The sequence below is a fragment of the Aulostomus chinensis genome, chromosome 9 (assembly GCF_037954235.1).
Source record: "Aulostomus chinensis isolate RoL2024-O1b breed Wild chromosome 9, RoL_Achi_v1.0, whole genome shotgun sequence".
Taxonomy (NCBI): domain Eukaryota; kingdom Metazoa; phylum Chordata; class Actinopteri; order Syngnathiformes; family Aulostomidae; genus Aulostomus; species Aulostomus chinensis.
The window spans coordinates 13,210,310-13,230,584 of NC_141328.1; the positions used below are offsets into that span (position 1 = coordinate 13,210,310).

At 38.9% G+C, this 20,275-nt stretch overlaps 1 protein-coding gene across 2 annotated transcripts; it reads left to right on the top strand.

Moving 5' to 3' along the window:
- Positions 1–506: 506 nt before the first annotated feature.
- stk35 (serine/threonine kinase 35) lies at positions 507–19,926 on the top strand. Of its 2 annotated transcripts, XM_086213872.1 has the most exons (4): positions 507–862; positions 1,021–1,349; positions 3,842–4,655; positions 16,576–19,926. In XM_086213872.1, the coding sequence occupies exons 1-3, from the start codon at positions 777–779 to the stop codon at positions 4,582–4,584; spliced, it is 1,158 nt and encodes a 385-aa protein (XP_086069998.1). In that variant the 5' UTR covers positions 507–776; the 3' UTR covers positions 4,585–4,655; positions 16,576–19,926. The 2 variants fall into 2 exon arrangements, with proteins under 2 accessions (XP_086069998.1, XP_086069997.1); XM_086213871.1 differs by having other exon boundaries at positions 516–1,349.
- Positions 19,927–20,275: the final 349 nt, after the last annotated feature.

Genomic DNA, 20,275 nt, shown 5'->3' on the forward strand with positions numbered 1-20,275 from the left:
AGTATAGCATAACCACCCACTGTCACCTCAATAAAAAACATAAAACATTAAAAAAAAAATTCCACATCTGAAGTTTAGGCCAAAATCATTGCATGAAGAGGTCAATATGAAATAGAAAAATAAGAAGTTATAAAATCAGTCAACTGAAATATCTTTGTTTTTATAAAAAAAAAACTATTACGATTTTTTAAGTGATTTGAACTGTTCAGGGGTGTGCTGAGAAAGCTTTGTCCTTAAACCCTATTTGGTCTTTTTCTCCATCTTGTCAATAGTGTCTATCCTTGCTGCTATTCTGTGGGGGGCGGGGCCGTCTGCCCATGCCTCCATACACGTGACAGGCTTGCTCGTGTTATCCATGCGGTGATGGAGATGGGCGGATGCATGGATCGGCGAAGCTGCTTGAATTTGCGATTGTTGTCGCCCAATAAACTTTTTTTAAATTAAAACATATTAAATAGGACCGTTACCGTCACATGAGATCGGTTTCAAAATAACAACATAGAAAACGTGCTTTTCGTGTCAATCTATCCGAGCCTATTTGTTTATCCACCAATCACCGTGAGGCGGAGCAGAAGAAGGAACACTAAGCCCCGCCCCCTGTTCTCTATGAGCTGGAACATTTTGTTTATGAAACCAAATTAGTTGCTAATGCTTGTTATCACATGGATCTACGCTAGCTTTCTCACCATCCACTATCGACCGATTGGTGTAAAACTATCTTGCAGTAACGAAGAAGACGGAAGGACGTCAAACTTTATTATCGTATAGTTAAAGTAATGAAAGATAAATACGTCCCCCCTTCATGCTTAATTACAACAAAAAAGAAATTATGGAAATTTGCGACGGGAAGAAGAGGAGAAAGGTAAGCGCCAGTGTGCGGGGTTGTAGGCGAAATGTGGCCGGAAAGATGAAGCGGGAGGCTTGTGAAGTCCTCCGCTCCCTCACGGTGGAGGACAATAACCACACAGAGCCCATGGAGGAGGATGAGGACGACGACTGCTTCTCTTTCGGTTTCCCCAGGAACGACAGGCTGGAGCCCGCCTTGCTGGTATCTCCCCGGTACACCCTCCTTCGTGAGGTCGGTCGGGGAAGCTACGGGGTGGTGTATGAGGCGATAGCACGGAAAACAGGGGCCAGGTTAGCAGTAAAGAGGCTCCAATGCGACGCCCCGGAAAACGTAGAGTTGGCTTTGGCCGAGTTCTGGGCCCTAACCAGTTTGGAGAACCGACACCAGAATGTGGTTCAGCTGGAGGAGTGCGTCCTTCAAAGGAACGGACTGGCCCAAAAGATGAGCCATGGCAACAAGAGATCAAAACAATACCTGCGTCTGGTGGAGACGTCGCTCAAAGGTACACTGTCATGTCTCGTCCTGTCTTGTCAAAACGAACACCACAAATATTTAAAGGAAACAGACAGAAAAGCAAAAATTGTTTCCATAAGAATTTAACAAGGTGTTTTTTTTATTATTATTTGTTAAAACTATGTTAAGCTTTCAGTCTAGAGTTATCTATCCCTATTTTTGTCGGCTCGGATCTGACTAAAATGTATTATATTATTTAAATGTCTGCTAATATTTACTAGGCCAGGTCAACAGTTTATGGCAACAAATGTGACACCATTAAATACTTTTTTTTTTTTAAAGGTAAATGACAACAGTGCTACTTTAATTTAATGTGTAGTTCCAACAAAATCAAGAGGAATATTTATGCTATGAATTATATGAATAATGCAAGTCTGGCTGAAAAAGGATGTCGTACGTAAACATTCTTTCTTTCTGGAGCCTATATGTCAGTGTGTAGCTATACGTTGTCTATAGTAGGCACAGAGAGAACACCGTGTTTCGCTCAGCTCACAAGAGAACACTGTGTACTAGTTAGTAGCAGCATATTAATCCACTGCCTGTTGACTGATGATTCAAGGACTAAGTCGTCAAGCTGCATTAAATATGACATGCTATGAGGGGATAATGTGGTTAACATATAATTAGTTTATTTTTATTGTTATTTTGTAATAAAATAATTTGACCTCCATATCAGTTTCTTTGTTATGACTCAGCAGATCAACTCGAAGTCAATAATAGCTGTTAAATATCATGTAATAACACAGAAATAGGCCTTTTGAATAACAATACTAACGTGCTGGTCAAATTTGAAGGGAAATAATACGTGCAATGGGCAGCCTTTGCTTTTTCTTCTTTTCATAGCTTTGATGTTATGTAAGTGTCACCATTCAGGCTCTTTAGATGAAATAGTAAAACCAAGCAGACATTCTTTGTAGGCATTTTTTGTAGTTTGTACTTGCATATTCTGAATAACATGACAGTTTGCTTTTTATTTTTTAAATCATATGCTCCCTTTTTTGTTTTGTACCTCTACCTATCTGAAGTGTCTGACCCATTTACAACACATTGTTTCCTCTTCACTGACTTTGCCTGATTTTCAAATTGAACATCACACAAGAGACAACTGCATTACTACCTGTTATATTGCAGTGTCTACAAAGTAGAAAGGGCTTTGTTATGTGTCTATAACTGCTTATAAATTACTATTCATAAGCAAGATAGTTAAATTGGTTTCTATTTTAAATATGATGTATTTTTATGAGCAAATATTTGAATCTTTTTAAAAACTCAAAAATCACCTTCAGTAGTACTCTCAAAAATACTATATGTAGAGAACCAATCACAGAACCAGCCAGGCGACCAAACAAACGAACAAACAACCCACCTCACTAACATTGTGTACTGTGTATACACTTGGGAAGTAATCCTCGGAAAAAATGTTCTATTTCACATTGTAAAGTTCGTAAATTCAATTACAATGCTTACTATTTAGGGTGTCGTCTACTTACTAAGTTTGACCTGAGACTAGAGTTGTCTAGGATCTTGATAGCCTCATATATAAGTGAATTTTTTTGAGAAATTGTGACCATTGCTGAATATCGTATTTAGTGCAGGACGTGTAATATCAGGCCTGATGTACAAAAATGAATGAAACTTTAATTTATAACCGTCCCCCCTCAGCTTCAATACAAGTCATTGTCACATAGCATAATGAGATTGATCGTTCAGGCACTGAGCAATCACCACTTTCACTACATAAAGTTAGTCTGAGTAGCTTTAAATTTTGTGAACTTATCTTTTGGTTGTCTAATTTCTTTGGAATAAAATGACATAACTTGTATTGAAGTCTAGATGTAACATGAATTTAATATATGACCGTATCCTGGTGCATGGTTGTTTAACAATGAAGACAGCAACTGTCACATATTTGACATGAACTTTCCACTTTGCTGCAGTTTTGATTGAGATCCTATCCAGTAGCAACTGCTTACTCTACAGTTAATAAATTCCAAAGACTTCCAGTCTTCTACTTTAAGTTACTTTCAGTTTTATTCTAACTTTGGATGGGCTTATTTTAGAAAGAAAGAAACACTCATCACTCAACATGCATAAATCCTACCTTTAACTGCCCTCTCTTATGTGTTTCCCCTCTCTTGATTACCCACATTTATATTTGGCTTTTGACTGTCTTCAGTTTTCCCATTAAATCATGATTATTGACTAGTTTTTATTCCTGTTGACCATACTCCTACTCTTAGATTATATGAGACCCTGCGTTTTATTTTCTTGAGTATTTGACAATGTTGCTAGGAACCCGGCTTGTTTAAATGTCAGTGAAATGAGAAATGAGCTGACTATACATAAGACACTATTTGACTTGTGTATTTGGAATGGAATGTCAATAGTTTTGAGATCCAGTAACTCAGTGTCAAAGTTATTTCTGGTATCTGCTGTCAGCTTGCTAATCAATATTTGTCTCTTAATCTGCCTGTACTACAGGGGAGCGCATCCTGGGCTACCCAGAAGAGCCGTGCTACCTCTGGTTTGTCATGGAGTTTTGCGAGGGTGGGGATCTCAACCAGTACATCTTGTCCCGCAGGCCTGACCCCCATACTAACAGGAGCTTTATGCGGCAATTGACAAGCGCTGTGGCTTTCCTGCACAAGAACAACATTGTTCATCGTGACCTGAAGCCAGACAATATACTTATCTCACAGAAATCTGGTTCACCTGTTTTGAAAGTTGCCGACTTTGGCCTCAGTAAAGTCTGTGCTGGCCTGAACTCCAAAAACAGTGAAGATTACCCTGCATCAGGAGGAGGCGGCAAAGGCAGTAACCAAAACAACATCAATAACATAAATAAATTCTGGTTATCATCTGCTTGCGGTTCTGACTTCTACATGGCACCCGAGGTGTGGGAAGGCCACTACACAGCCAAGGCTGATATCTTTGCCCTGGGGATCATCATCTGGGCAATGCTTGAGCGGATCACTTTCATCGATGCGGAGTCCAAACGCGAGCTGCTGGGCACTTATATTCGGCAAGGTTCAGAGATTGTACCTGTTGGGGAGGCACTGTTGGAGAATCCCAAAATGGTCCTTCACATCCCTCAGAAGGCCAGGAGCACCATGTCTGACGGAGTGAAGAAACTCCTCCAGGACATGCTTGCATTCAATCCTCAGGATCGACCAGACGCCTTCCAGCTGGAGGTGCGGATGGACCAAGTCACATGTGCCGCGTGACATCTCCACCTTTACAACCCTTCTCCTTTTCTATTATTAACAGTCACAGAAGGAACCTCTTTACTTCCCAGGTGAGCTCAACTTCCTTTAATTAGTAGTTTATCACTGCCTTTAAGAACATTCTTTTTTCACACAACTTTCCTCAAGAGGTAACAATGAGTCACTGTAGAGTGAAGGAGCTGCAACTATATCTGGAGCCTCACCTATCCAAAGCTCAGAAAAGAAGAGCCAACATGGAAGTGCCAAAAACTGGCTCCAAGAATGGGCGAACTCTGCAGACCCACATGCAAAAATGCCCAACTTTACAGCATAAAGTATAAAAATCTCAAAAAAAGTTTCCCTTTCACAAAAACTGTGTGGGATGAATTTTTATAGAAGTCATCAGTTTAAATTACATCTCAATTTTCATCAACCACTTTTAGTTATAACAAGGCGTAAAATTAATGCATAATTAAACATTGCCTCTTTGAGTGGCGGGCTGATCCACCCCTCACTCTTCTCCAGGTCCATTTACTCCAAAAAGATAGCAGTAGCCAAAATGCCAAACTTGAGGTTTCAAACTAGGAGTAAACACATAACTGATGTCACACTTGCCTTATCCACTTGTCTGTTATTCTATGGCCTACAGTCATAGAACATGTAGTGAGACTATGTAACCAGTTATCTTTCTCACTAAAGCACATGGGAGCAGCATTGCAAGCCAGGCACACTTTGAGAAAAAAAAACAAAAACATTTTGAGTTTCACCCTCCCTAAACTTACCCACAACTTTCTATAAGTAAACTGACCTCTTGACTAATAAACTGATAAAAATAGATAATCTGTGAAAAAAGCTGTTGGGTGTTAGCCAAACCACACCAATGCTATTTTCACTGCTTTATCAGTCTTTGACTAGACTGGAGCAACAGTCAGTGAAACAGGCTGCTGCAGTGATTAGGGAGAATTTAAACCTGTAGACTTCTCTCTGACACAGGACATACCTCAACTGGCTGAAAGGCAACATTGGCCCTTGCTAACCTGGGGTTGAACAAGTAATCTTCATTTCAGCCGACATCATCCGCCTTTCCTTGACCTGGTCAGCTGGGACTGGTCCCTTATTCCAAAGCCATTAGTCGATGTGATGTAGCACTACGCACAGAGTGCTTCAGATACAGTCTTTCTCTGCCCTGCTTTATAATGAAGTACATGTTTTAAAGAATAAAAAGCATAGTACATTTTGAAATATAAAAAAATATCCTGAATAAGGGCTGAACTATATGCAAAAAAATGTGACCCTTTTCATAAGGGACTGCAATGTAAATCATGATTTGAGAGGTAATCTCTCTCACCCCTGTGTACATCAGAGTGTAGGTCAGTCAAAAGTTACTAATTACAATCATCTTTAAAATGGTCTGAGCCTAATTTAATTACACTTTAGTTGTGTGTAACATTTTCTATGAAGTAGTAATTTAAAATTGTGAGATATTTTAATTTTAGCATCAGATTTATAGCCGGAATAACAGCCGAAGCATTGCAGTGTCAAAGTGTTGCCAGGTAAACAAGCAGACTGTACAGTGAGCACTGAAGAATGTTGCAAGAATGTTAGAATAAAAGGGATTTGTTTTTAAAGTTCCCTAATGCCTGTGGTACTTTATATTTGATCAAGCTGCTTCCCAGTTAGCTGGGATATTTCTAAAGTACAGGTGATTGATTTTTATAAACCACTCTTGAACAGTGGAGAAGGCAACAAAGAAGTTGTACTCTTTTGAACACACTGGCAAGGGATCAGATCAGGTATCAGAACTGATACAGGGCAGAGAAAATGGTATGAGAATATCCGTTTGATATGTTACTTTTATTTACCTGCGACTTTGGCGAAGTCACCCACACTAAATAAAAAGAGCACCAGTTGTATAATAGTCCCAACCACTGCTGATGAATTTGATAGTGTATTTAGTAAAGTTTAGTAACTGTGTGAGTTGATGGCCTCTGAGCATGGTGTGAAAACAGAGCTACTGTATGTAGGGAGGATTTTTTAGTGGCACAGGCTGGGTACAGTCTGAGCCTGAGGGCAAACCGCCTGGCTTTCACTGAATACGTGCAGTCAGGGTGTGTGATTGTGTGACATTGTGAGAGAATGAAGCAGAAAACTGTTGACTGGCAGAGATGCACTGGAATGAACAGTGAATGATCTTTGGGATTAACCCATGTCCTGGTCTGTTGTGTGATTCATATTCAAACCTTTCACATTGATTTCTCTTTTCTTCTTTGTATTTCAATGGGGGATGTGCCCAAATTTAAGTATTTGTAAGGGAAATTGCAGGTGTTGTGCAAATGACATCTATTTTTATTATCAAAATATATTTACACATTTGGGGAAAATATAATTATACGTTTAATTTGGTATGAGGTAATTCAACTTGAGTGCTGCTGAGCTTGACACATAATGGAAACTTGGCCTGGACAATTGTTGCTTGGTAAAAGGACAAAAGGTCAAATTCTGTCACTGTATCAGATTTTCAATACAGTTATTGCGGGCAATGATAGTTTGTTCACAATTATTATTGTTGTTATCATGATACCACATCATGATTGTCCTGTTGGTGGGTATTTAATCCAGGGGGGATTGATTAATTGATTTGAATTCAAAGTTGCCATTTGAGACAAAGGCTGTGATTAATCCATTATTATACAGTGCAGTGTCTGCCAGACAGGTTTAGCTGTCAGAAAGACAGTCATGATAACCAATGAGAAGTAAGTGCTCCTTGTCTACCAGTCATTGCTATCCAATCAGAAGTGAACCAAGGCAACTGCATATGTGCCCACCAACAACTATTCACCAAGCAGTGTCAAGTCTGCTGGAAAAAAAAGAAGGCCCTACACAGTGGATGCCCATTATTTCCTTGCTTTGTTACACCATTAACCCCCTGAAAGACAAAAGACAGAGTCAGTATTAAACACCATCCCAGCAGCTTTCGGGCGTGAGGCAGGGTTCATCCTGGATAGGTCGCCAGTCCATCGCAGGGCCAACATACAGAGAAAGACAACCATTCACACTCACATTTATTCAATTTAGAGTATCAATCAGCCTAGTCCCCATTTGCATGTCTTTGGACTGTGGGAGGAAGCACCCAGAGAGAACCCACGCAGACACACAGAGAACATGCACTCCACACAGAAAGATCCCGTGCCCGAGCCGGGACTCGAACCCGGAACCTTCTTGCTGTGAAGCAACAGTGCCAACCACTGCACCACCGTGCTGCCTAGTATGAAATACCTTTTTTCTGAAGAGAGGCAGTGTTAGTGGACTTCCCTTAAAATGTATTAATTGTTTGTGTTTGCCATTTGGAGCAGAAACTCCTTGTAGAACATCAATCAGCCACTAGGTTGATGCTTGGTGACCTGAAACATTTGCCTGTTTGTTTGAACTTGAACCCTTGATTGACTATGACAAAGGCTTACAGTTGTCTCCTGGATACTGAAACCATCCCCTTATTGTAAACCCTCACCCAGAGTCCCCGGCCCCTCAACTTGTGATGCAACACCTTTCATGTCCCAGCTATCAATGAGATTGCTGATGTGTCCTGAACAAGCTACTGCATGCAGCAACTGCAGCAGATTAGCTTTGCTGTCTGGCAACATGATGGGATAGTATGTTATGTAACAAGCCCATGGCCCTGCACTGGTTCAATGAGAAAACACAGAGGGGAGGGGAGAGGAGGGTAGTCATTTGTGCTGCATGTAGGTATTTATGTCGGAAGTTAGTTAACTAAGGGTACAGCTGACGACAGTGACCATACTTAGATCAGTAATGAGATTTTATATGTACACCACATGCAAATCTGCTGGCGCACCTGCAGCCCACTGACAGTTTCTGTATTTGAAATGGTGTCTGGTTCTGACAGATAGGTCCCAGTATGTAATAAACCTCTGAACCTCTAAAGTAACCAATAGGGTCTTGTAAAAGCAAGTTCATGTAAATGTTTTTGAAGGTCTGACCTCTGATTTACCTCTTACCCAGTGCTGGGGCAGGTTAGGTTTAGTATGGTGATCTACACCAGTGAAAAGTGAACAACTGTCATAGAACAGAAAATATTAGGTGACCCTTACTCTCTCACTAACCTTCTAATGATGATTTGTAGTACCAGTCTCAGTTTAAAATAGCATGTTTTCTTTCAAATCTCCTGTATTACACAATTCAATATTGCTAGAAGTTGTAAAAACACAAAGTATCCTCAAATTCCAAAAGCAAAATGTGTCACATGCAGGAAAAATAAACAGTCTGTTAAGTCCACCCCCTTTTAGAAGAGTATGGAAGAACTGATTTAAAGAGATTGTGAGATCATGTGAATTTCACCTCTTGCTTGTTAAATCTCAATCATTCAATAGAAAATATATATTTAAAGCAAAGTAATATTAATCAATATATATCCTGTACTAATTAGAAATAACAGTCCAGCAATCATAGAATTTATTGTCATGAGAATGACTGAACTTAATTTATCCTAGATTTGACATTGTTAATATACATGCAAGATTAACTTGCCATGATCAGCATTGTCCCCACTGATCGTCACTGTTTATCAGTCCCTCGTGTATCTCACTCTGCTGTACTCTACCTTCAGGCAAGCAGCAAAGTGTGCTGTTTTTGCAAGAAAATTTAAATTTTTTTGAGACTGTATGGCAAATACTAAAGGCAAGTACTACGTATTTAAAGACTATTTAGAAATTTCTCTTAAGATATACCAGCAAACTCAGTGTCAACAAAATATAATAATATTGAGTTGTCATCTGTTTGATCCATCCTCTCTGTCCATCCCCCCTGTCCATTCCCCTCCCTCCTCCCCTCCCCTCTCCTCCTCTGCTGGACAATGAGAGTGCTGCTCCTGGTTCAGGGCTTATGAAGGCTTGCGTCTGGAACATTTTGTCCTCTTGCTGCCTGCCAGTTGTATGCCTTCTCTTTTCAAATGAGGCCAGAGTGATATTAGCCCTTGCCCGCGCCACTGATACAGTCTTTCCTGTGAAAATCAGTATTTATTTCATTGACCGTATGCTCAGAGTTTCGATTAATGGCAAGCTCAGGCTTTTTCAGGGTGTTGTACCTGTATAGCACAATTGCATCCTCACACTGTAATACACATACTGATGTACTGAAGCATGGATTTTACCATTGCATGTGTATTTCATCTCAGCCACATACCCAAGGCACTAAACATTTTTTAGCGAGAAGTCAGAGAGAATGCTGATCTCACGTGTCTAAAGGAAATGGTGTTGTTTTGAGAACTCTTTGAATTCAGGGGACAGTATGTTCTCCACTGGCTCAGTCCGTAGGGGGTATTACGGAGTGGCTGAGAAACGGCTAAGAAAAGGGAGGCTACCTTTATGAGATTGTGAGAGTGGGTGTGATGACCGCATTGGTTTACTTATGCAATAGCACATAAACAGTATGCTTGTAAAAGTGAGCATTAGGTGGCTAGGATGTTTGTACATGTTTCCTTGGAGCCCTCAGGGTTCAGAACAAGAGTTACAAAAACAATTCCGATAAAAAAAATATTCTGGTGGAGAACTTCTGAATTAGAAAGTAAAAATAAAAGTGGATAATGAATAAAAGGAGCACAGGCCAGTAATCTAGCCTTTCCCTTTGATTTTTTTGTCATTTAAACATGTAAATCTGTCATTGCACCCTCCCACAGTATTCTGGAAAAACATGGGTCCACATCTGTTCCACTCCACTGTCCCCATTCATGGTGGTTGTGTTGACTCTAATGGGTTGTAAGCTCTTTACACAGTGCTAATCTCCTCCTGGTCAGGGCACCATCTATCACCACTTCACAACTCAACCTCAGTGGAATTTTAATTGCTCTAATAAAGCAGTCACTATTAATTTTGACTTGTAAATTATTGATGAAAAGAGGTGTGGTCAACATCTGTTGCCATTAGCCCAAAACAAAAATGGGGTCTTCTGTCTCATAAATGTGTTCAGAACTGTTGGATCTGCTGATTCACTGCTGTAAAGACATCACAAACTATATACTTAAAATTTATATGTCAACTGATAACAGACTCTAGAGCCTGATAACTTTCTTTTTGTAAATTTTGCTTGTAACCTTGCAAAACCAAACATAAAGAAAGGCTCATCCATCCCTCCATCCATTGTCTTATGCCTATTCCTATTATTAAGGGTCGCGGGGGGGCTGGAGCCTATCCCAGAGTCAACGGGCGAGAGGCGGGGTTCACCCTGGACAGGGATGGATGGATGGAAAGGCTCACTCTTAACACAAAAAAACAACAACTCAATAGCAGTAAAAGCAACCTTTAAAAAAAGAAGCAAATAACCAGGTAAACCCAATAATTAAGAACGAGTTTGAAAATAAAGCACCAGTGAGATAGGAATTGTCTAAATTAGGACTGAAAACTAAGAAGTGTGAATAAACGGTCTGAAGGTGATTGAAGTCACTTATTTCTATATATATCCAGCAATCCAACAACAATAGACATATATATATATATATATATATATATATATATATATATATATATATATATATATATATATATATATATACTGTATATATACATATATGTGTGTGTGTACTATATGTGTGTGTGTATATATATATATATATATAACTTTGGCTGAATGTCACACAACCTCTTGGATTGTTTGTGTTTGTCCACAGTTGTCCAATCCCTGTATTTGCAGAATAAAGTGTTGCCATTCTTGCATCTCAAGGAACTTTCTGGCACACACCTAAACTTACATAATGAAAAGTTTTCCTGACTTTCAGCCAAGTTGAATGTGTTCTTTTGCATGCCACACACCCACAAATACACTTCACCACACGCTTGTAAAAATCCAGTACTCCTTTTCCAACTGGTAATCACAGAGTGCTCACAGTGTTCCCAACCCCCACCACTTCCCCAAAGATACCAGTCTCTGCTGGTTTTTTAATAAGGTAGTCTCTTTGGTTATGTAACAACAAATAACTGGCAAAGGAGTCATTAGAGCTCACTGTTTCCAGGTATGACTTTCAACTTGTTTCTTTCTTGTAGTTTATTTTGTAAACTGTAAAAACTGTAAAAAAGCAACACTTGTAAGCTGGTTTGAATCCCTCTAACCGTGACACACAAACCTGACTGACTGACTTGTGTGCATCTGCTTGTTTGAAAAAAATGTAGAATTGCTCTCTTTATGGGAAAGGGGCACATCTACAATCACTGATTAGAAAACATCCACAAAAGCCCTGGAAAATTCTTTGCAGTGGGTAGATATGATGTTTGGGTTTTCTTTTATATTGCTACAAACAAGGAAAGGCTAACTCTTCACCATGAGCAGAAGCTCAGTTTACCTGTTAATTTTTTTGTCAACATACACCCATTGTCACAAACTTTGTGTGGTGACTGAAAGAATGAGCTGTAAACAAAAAGTCCATTGGAAAATAAGAATGAACTTTGGGGGTTTGAGGACTGTTGATATACCTGAGCTCACCATAGCCCTGTAACAGATAGTTTTCCAGGCAGACATGGTCTGAGGACTGCAGCTTTGCACTCATCCATAAAACATGTTCAAGGTTTTAAATTATTGGTGTGAATGACAGATTCTGCTTTCTGATACTATGACGAGTAGTTCATATAACAATGCTACAGGAGAGGGAGCGAGTAAGTCATTTGTGTAAATATAAAACACAGATTGCAAACAAAAGATGGAGTAATGTTAATGTAGCTACTAACAAAAAGTGAGAAACTGAGGTTTTCAGGAGAGAGGCCCTCAAAGCCAGCGAGAAAGATATATATTGCTGCAAAACTCAGCTGCTTGGCATTTAGCAGTATTTATATCCCAGGACTGGCCATTCCCTGCTTATACAGTATTTCTTCTGCTTAAAATCAGTATTGACACTCTGACCTCAACAGTGCTTCACTTAACCACAAAAGTTAATCATCTGTTTTCTCAAGCTGAAATGAATTTTGTTTGTTTATTCCATTAAAAAAGCTCCCCTCGCCAAAAAAAAACCATAATTTGATCAAACCAAATTCCTGCTCATGAGGCCAATAGCAATCCAACAATAGACATAACATGCACATTTTACAAGAACAGCTGCACAACATGTTCCTTCCTCATTCTGAATGGGTTGCCTCAAACCTCTTCCAGTCATAGCATTTCTATTATCGCATCATATATTTTCTTAAATTGCTCAACCCAAACCTAACATCATAGTTTAAAACTTTATTTAGTTGTTAGTGCATAAGTGAGACAGCAATTTTCACAATTGGATTCCTGATATTGTTTTTGTTTTTTTAACAATTGTTTTAAGTAGATCATTGCATAATAAACTTTGAATATTAAAATCAATATACTTTACTAGCTTATTTATTGATTGAATATGCTCATACTCAGCAGTGACAAGAACACTTTGTCTCCACTCATCCATCATGTACGATCTCAACTTGCCTGTCTCCTGCTAAACTGACCCACTTGTGATCTGACCATGTGCTGTGTGCTTATGCAACCCATGACAAGAGGAACAAACCTCTGCTTGCCTGAGCTGTAGCCACTGGGCTATTATTAGACTGCAGTGCTAAGCTAAACCTGAACACATCCAGGAAATACAATGGCGTTCTGTTCCTTTACAACAGGTAAAAGAAAAAAACAGTGTATCTGAATGGAGTGGTCTGTGTCTTATATTACAACCAACCAGTTAGTGGCATATTTGGCTTACTTTTGCTTCCGTTGATGATATTTTAGTTTCCCAGTCTTAGAATGATCATGAACTGTGAACATGATAGAGATTTATTACAAGGGCATCACGATCTTGGGTAATATGTTAACCTGAAGACACCAAGAAATAAACACAGTCTGTATTGTTTTGTTTTCTTTCTGTCATGATAAAGGCATTGTTGACTCGCGCAAGGTACAAAAAGTGTATTTGATCTTTGCAAACACAATCAACATGTTACAGGGCTGGTCGGATTCCAATTGTGGGATCCAGTGACAGTCAAAACAAGACAATGTAACTTTCAAACATATTAAAAGAAACAGTGGCCGAGTTCCTCAAACTGTACACACTAAAATGAAATGAGTCAAAACTCAAATCTCCTGCAAAATGAAACCCAGCTCTCAAAACCATGTTCTCTCTCCTAACAACCGATTCCTCCATTAAAACAATACTCATGGGTTTTCTGTGTTTATGTCTTGTAGAGCATCCATTTAACACTGGGGTGATAAATTTAAAACAAACCCTTCAAAATAGTCTTCCTTCCTTCCTTCAAGACACCATGTTACATATTCAAATGCTTAAAATTGTGAGAAAACAAAGTATGAGTTTTTTTTTTTAAAAGATAGCAGTTACTGTAGTTGAATAACACAAAAGTTACCCATTATAAGTACAATTAGAAAGACAGTATAGAAAATGTTTAGACTGCCCTTCTGGTAATACAATGATAATCAGTACACTGATACAAAATGGTAACAAAAAGTTAATCACACAAAAATGCAATGAAACAAATTGATCTGCAGCCTTTATCTTACCCTCTTTCCCTTCCTTCTCCTCCTATTCCTCCAGGGGCTCTTCTGATACTCACTTTCCCTCTTCCTCTTTTACACCCTGCACTTTAACTGAAGTGTTGTCCAGTAGAGTGAGCTAAATGATGCAGTTTATGTTTTAAGAGTTTAGCAAAAATGTTATTTAGAGTGATATTGGGGAAAGAACAATGGAGATGTACTTAAAGTTAAGCACTTTGAAGTCATGTTGTTGATGCATGGGTTTCAATTGTTCAGAATTGTGTAAATGGTTAAATTTTTAGTTACCAAGAATAGAATTGAGAAAACATGTAACACAAAATATTGTATGATTCCATTTTGTATGTTATTGATCTAATTCATACAAAGGCATTTAATGTCTCTCTATATTGTTGCATTTATTGACTAAATGATCAGTCGATTAATTGTGAAAATAATCGTCAGGGGCGGCACGTGGTGCAGTACTTAGCACTGTCACCTCACAGTAACAAGGTTCTGGGTTCAGTGATACAAACCAGTGTTGTTTTCGTCACGCTGGACGAAAATGAGGACGTACAGTAGGACCCCTTTTTTCCATGACGAAAATGAGACTAAGACGAACGTCACCATAGCCCTGTAAAGACTAAAATGTGACCAAAGTGTATACATTTTCGTCTGACGAGAACGAGACGAGACTAAAATTTTAGAGGGTGAACGATCAAAGTTTCAAAACATGCGTTTTTTTCCCGCCAAGTATAACATGCGTGCAATGTCAATCAAGAGCTCAAAAATCAGAATGGAGCCAGCTGTAGCTGTTGGTCCTAATGGCCACGCCCCCATCATCAGTACACACGCACTAAAAGCCTCTCGCGCGCACACACATACACACAGAGACAAGTCTGGGCCTGTCTGCAGCGGACGAGACACACACCATGGCAGCAGCAGCGGTGTCAGGTGGTCGTAGAAAGAGGGATGATTAGAGCATAGCTTTCGTCAATGTTGGGCCAGCCCTGTGATACATTTTCTTTTTTGTATTAAGCCTAAAGTTTGGTGGTGGTGGTGGTGGTTCTGCCTCCCCGTGGTGCAGAGAGCGCTTCCTAGTGCTACATGCTAAAGCTAGAATGAATGGGGCTGCCAGGGCCCCGCTAACATTGGCTCGTTTAAACCAGCCCTTCTATTCATTTTGCATGTTATGAATAAAACCCCTGTCCATTTGTGGACGGGTGGCAAGTGAAATGCTTTGACCCACGTTTGTGGGACTGGGAAACACGGTAGTCTTCAGAGCTGCTGCTGTTCCCTATCTAAGCAACACCCCTGGATGCTTTAACCAATAGTAGCAGCTAAAGCCAATATGTAGGACATGAGGTCATTCATATGGAAGTCAAGTGTGCTTTTATTTTTTGTTTAATCCTATTTTATTGTGATGCAATACTCATATTGTGTGCCAGTGTGTTGTCTGCATCTGCAACAAAATAATAGAAGTAACAGGTAGAGAAAGAAAAAGAGGGGAAAAAACTCACCTTTGAAAGTTAGATCAGTTTCAGTGTGCTTCATTCTAACACCTGTATTGGCCATACAGTCCATACACATCTTTTATTTATAGGTATCTTTGAGTTTTCGTCGACTAAAACTAGACTAAAACCATCAAGGATAGAAATGACTAAAATGTGACTAAAACTAAGAAGCATTTAGCCCAAAAGACTAAGACTTAAACCAAATCTAAATTGCCTGCAAAAAACACTACTGAAATAAACTGATACCTTCAACAGGATTAGCAGTAGAAAATGGTTGGATGGAATAATCATCAGATAACTGATGCTCAATAAAATAATCTGTAGTTGCAGCCATAGTATTCATTGCATATCGCAATTCTTGTGACCAAAATTATCATCTTATCTTTATTATCATGATATTGTTGAAATCTGCAGAAAAAATATTCAGAAAATACAAGTGCACACTTTTGCATTATTTAAAAAAAAAACAAGAAATATCAGCATACTATTCACATTTTTCATAATCATTAAAGTAATTACAGTTTTGTGATAAAAACTACCACATGAGAACCTCACCACAGTGTGCCTGTGGCCTGTGAACAGAAATTAAGATATTATAATATATTTCTAGTATTGCTTAAATAAACCAGTCATTAGCATAATCAATTACAGTATCCAGTGAAGACACTACTGGGCTAATACACAACAAATGTGAATGTCCTTTGTGTTTGTCATAGGCTGCATCTGTGGAACATTGTTAATGCTAACTTCATTTGCTGCAGGATAATCTGAAGTATTTATTTACTTGGATTTTGCAATCATCAAGATAACTCGTTACTGTTAATTCGCTAGAATCAAGTAATACCACTACAGCCTTACCCAAGAACTAAAGAGATCAGCTGAGAGTGATTGGCATTCAATACAGGGGCTTAGGATTCTCAATAGCATTGTATATATTGTTTTTATTTGCTTCGCATTTTCTGTTGCCTCATGCTAACGTGTTCAAATGTTTCTGTTTCTGCAGATTTTTTTTCCTACATGGATGTGAACTCTTGTGGAAAACAGGGACTATGGCAAACTGTGAAGAATTCACAATCATCATTTGAGAAAGATGTAGTCAACTGGCTGATACTTCCAAAACCCTGGGATGGAAACAGTATGCAAATCTGCAAATCAGAACACAACAATGCACTTCTTGCACCATCCAGTAACAGACACTATCACAACGGAGCTGAGGATGTTCACTCTTGGATAATCTCAACAGCTCTGACAACTATAACAAGGCGTAATGACATTTTTTTTTTTCTAGTTGTAAATTTTTGCTTCCAACAGCTCAAGAAAGGCCTGCGCTTCCTCAACATTTGCAATTTCCTGGACTGTGGCACAAGCTATGATATGGTACAATTATTTTGGGGTGATTGTGGGGTCTACTCATTTAGAATAGTTTACAAAGAACAGATGACACTGTCTTTCTATTTCCCTGTCCCCTACAAGCTTGTGCCTTAAACAGGGATTCCCTCCCGTTCCAATATTTAGCACTTAAGACGTTTTCTCACAGCGCCTTGAATGACGAAGAAAAACCTATGCTGAGAGTTCTCTAGTATATTGTGCTGTGTTTTGGTCACGTTTTACCCTCTTACTCCTCGCATTTAACTGTGGGAAGGGTTAATCTCTCACACATGGTGAAATGAAGGTAATATTTTGTGTGAGTAAAACAGTTTTATGAAAAAGTAAAAGAAAAATATTTCCAACTTTGTTTTGCTCAATTCAACCACAGTATATGCATTAAGCTAATAGCCACTTGCTGGGAAAAGCAAAGCTTTCTGCATCCTAACTGATGTCTTAGTTTTCCACGAGTTTTGCATATTTATGTAAAAGTAGCTACAGTTCAGTTTTAGACATCAGCTCCCCTTACAAACCAGTCCCTCATCTATACTTGTAATACCTGCAGGCTGTTCATCACAGCAGGAGTAGCAAGATAAAATTAAATTCTACTGATACCTACTCTCACGCCTGGTCAAGAGCAAATTCACAGTTGGAATCAAATCAATATCAACCTTAATTAAACAATGTTGTAGTGTGATTATTTGTATTTTATGGCACACACTCACAAAAAATGTGAAGATTACTTCAGGACATCCAACCTGCTCCTCTCTTAGCAGATTTCTTCCCCTTTATTTTTTCACTAATGTCTTAGTGTAATGTGACTAGTAGTTTTTAGTCAAATATGTTTTCTTTGGTTGGACCCCAAAAACTCCATAACTACACAAGCCCGTGGTATCCCCTGCCCACCAGAATCCTCTGAAAAACCCTGTTAACAGTTCTGTAAAGCCCAATTATGTGTGATGTTGACAAATAGGCACTTGAGCAATGGAGCCATTCACTTTCAAAGAGGTCATATTAATGAATCAATATTCCATGCTGCAATAATGCTGCAATAAATCCCCCACAATGCTAACTGCTATGATACTGAAGCAGAAAAAGATCAAAAATGAAGTAAGTGAAGATGCAGATTGTCATTACAGATGTGTACTGTATGCATTGCAAAAAGAAACTTTACAAAGATATTTAATCAGCTGGGCTGCACGGTGGTGCAGTGGTCAGCACTGTAACCTCACAGCAAGAAGGTTCCAGGTTCAAGCCCCAGCTTGGACACGGGATCTTTCTGTGTGAGTCTCCATGTTCTCCCTGTTCCTGTGTGGGTTCTCTCTGGTACTCCAGCTTCCTCCCACAGTCCAAAGACATCAAGAGGGGACGAGGCTGATTGATACTCTAAATTGACTGTAGGCATGGCTGTGAGTGTGAATGGTTGTCTGTCTCTATGTGTTGTCCCTGCGATGGACTGGCGACCCGTCCAGGGTGAACCCCGCCTCTCGCCCAAAAGCTGCCAGGATAGGCTCCACCCCCCGCAACCCCTAACAGGATAAGCGGAAGAAAATGGATGGATGGATATAATCAGTCATGCCATCTTTTAGGCAGAGCAAATGTGATTATTGACATACAATTCTTATTTGTATTTGTTTTTTTGTGAAACTGTTAATATCCCTCATATCATTGAAGAATGTGGCCCAATATTAACTCCATACAATACTCCTACAATAGTACTACACAACGATGTCCAGCCTTTTTTGGCATTAAATCCCACTGAATCAAAAGAACACCCTTATGAAGTATTATGTTAATCTGTCATAACTGCAAAGCTTTGACTATATTAACATAGTTGATAAATTAACTGAATTAATCAAGAAACAATCATGCTATATCAGACGAATAGTTTAAAGGATGCCAGATTTTTTTTTAAACCCCAATGCTTTGATGATTACATAGAATGCTTTTGTGTATTTTGTACCGAATGGTTTCTTCAATAGAAATTGAGAGTGACATTCTAGCATAATTCATATTTCATATGTGGTTCAAGATAAGTCACTAGGTAAATTATTTTGATTGGTCATTGAGAATTTTTAAGTTTTGTCCTGTTCTACCTTTTCATTTCTCCGATTGTTGCAATATGAACCTAATTTACAATGAATTCCTGAGAAAAAAAATCAGACACAGTCTTAGCAGTATTAAGTTTGTCTAGATTTACTTTCTCCCCAACCAAGTGATACCCCACCTAACTGTCCCCTTATTTCCCCAGCTTTGTATACACTTTGTGGTTGCATGTTATACTGAGTAGTAGACATTCAGACAGTGGTTTGTTATAGTGTACTGTTAATGTGGTGAGATTATTTTCAAGATCACAAGTGCATTCTGGTGTACAAATAACTTACAAGCCTTGTAACCTGTCCCCATGTCCCATACTGACATCTTTGAAAACATGAGATGATATTTCAGGGTGTTGAAGTAAGATTTTCAGAGAGGAAAATTGAAACTTACAGATGAATTAAAATAAGAGGTAAATGGGTGAATTAAAGGATACATTTGAGATCCAGTTTTTTTCTTCAGCATATACAGTATCAGTGGACTTACCAAAGCCTCACAGTGTTGCTTCCATTCAGTGACTCTGCAGTAGTAGTTGATTTACAAGTGTTTTGTTGTGTGGCGCTACCTCATTCTCAGCATTCTGAAAATTTTATTTTCCTTAACTGTCACACTAGCAACTTTGTTTTAGCTTCCGATACCGGGGGCAGTTTTCTTCAGTGGGATATATTTTTACCTCTGACTCAGGCTCTTCACTATGTGGTGTTTTGCTTAGCAACAAGTGACAGCTACCTTTTTCTTCCATAATGACTACATAGTACTTTCCATCTTCAACCTGAGGCTGTGTTACAAAGTATGCTATAACTTGGCCAGGATACATTGAAATAGGGTCCATCATCCTGTAATGACATTTAGTGTGTTTGACAATAACTGCAGAGAAAATGTTTTGGACTAACTACATCACTCAAACAGCTACCATACCCCCAAGTGTATATATCCTATTTCCTTCTATGATTTCTCTTCAGTTCTTTCCATCTGACTGTCAGATATTTGCTACTGAAGGGCATTAACAGTGTTACACTGCATGAAGCCCCAACTTCTTTTATGTCTCCACAATCCAATCTGATTGATGTGAAATGGTTTACCAGTTTGGTTACTTTTAGAAATGATTTCCAGATTACTCTCAGCTGCCACAGAAATGGTGTATCTGTTAGCAATCATACAAGTATACATACTGAGATATTAACAGCGCTTCCCGAATAAACTCAAAGCAAAATAGAATTAAAAGGTGCATGTCAAGACAA

Excerpts from the sequence above, each read along its gene's own strand:
- stk35 (XM_086213871.1), top strand. The coding sequence starts at position 803 with ATGCTTAATTACAACAAAAAAGAAATTATGGAAATTTGCGACGGGAAG. Across the intron at positions 1,350-3,841 it reads GGTGGAGACGTCGCTCAAAG|GGGAGCGCATCCTGGGCTAC; the intron begins GTACACTGTCAT and ends CCTGTACTACAG.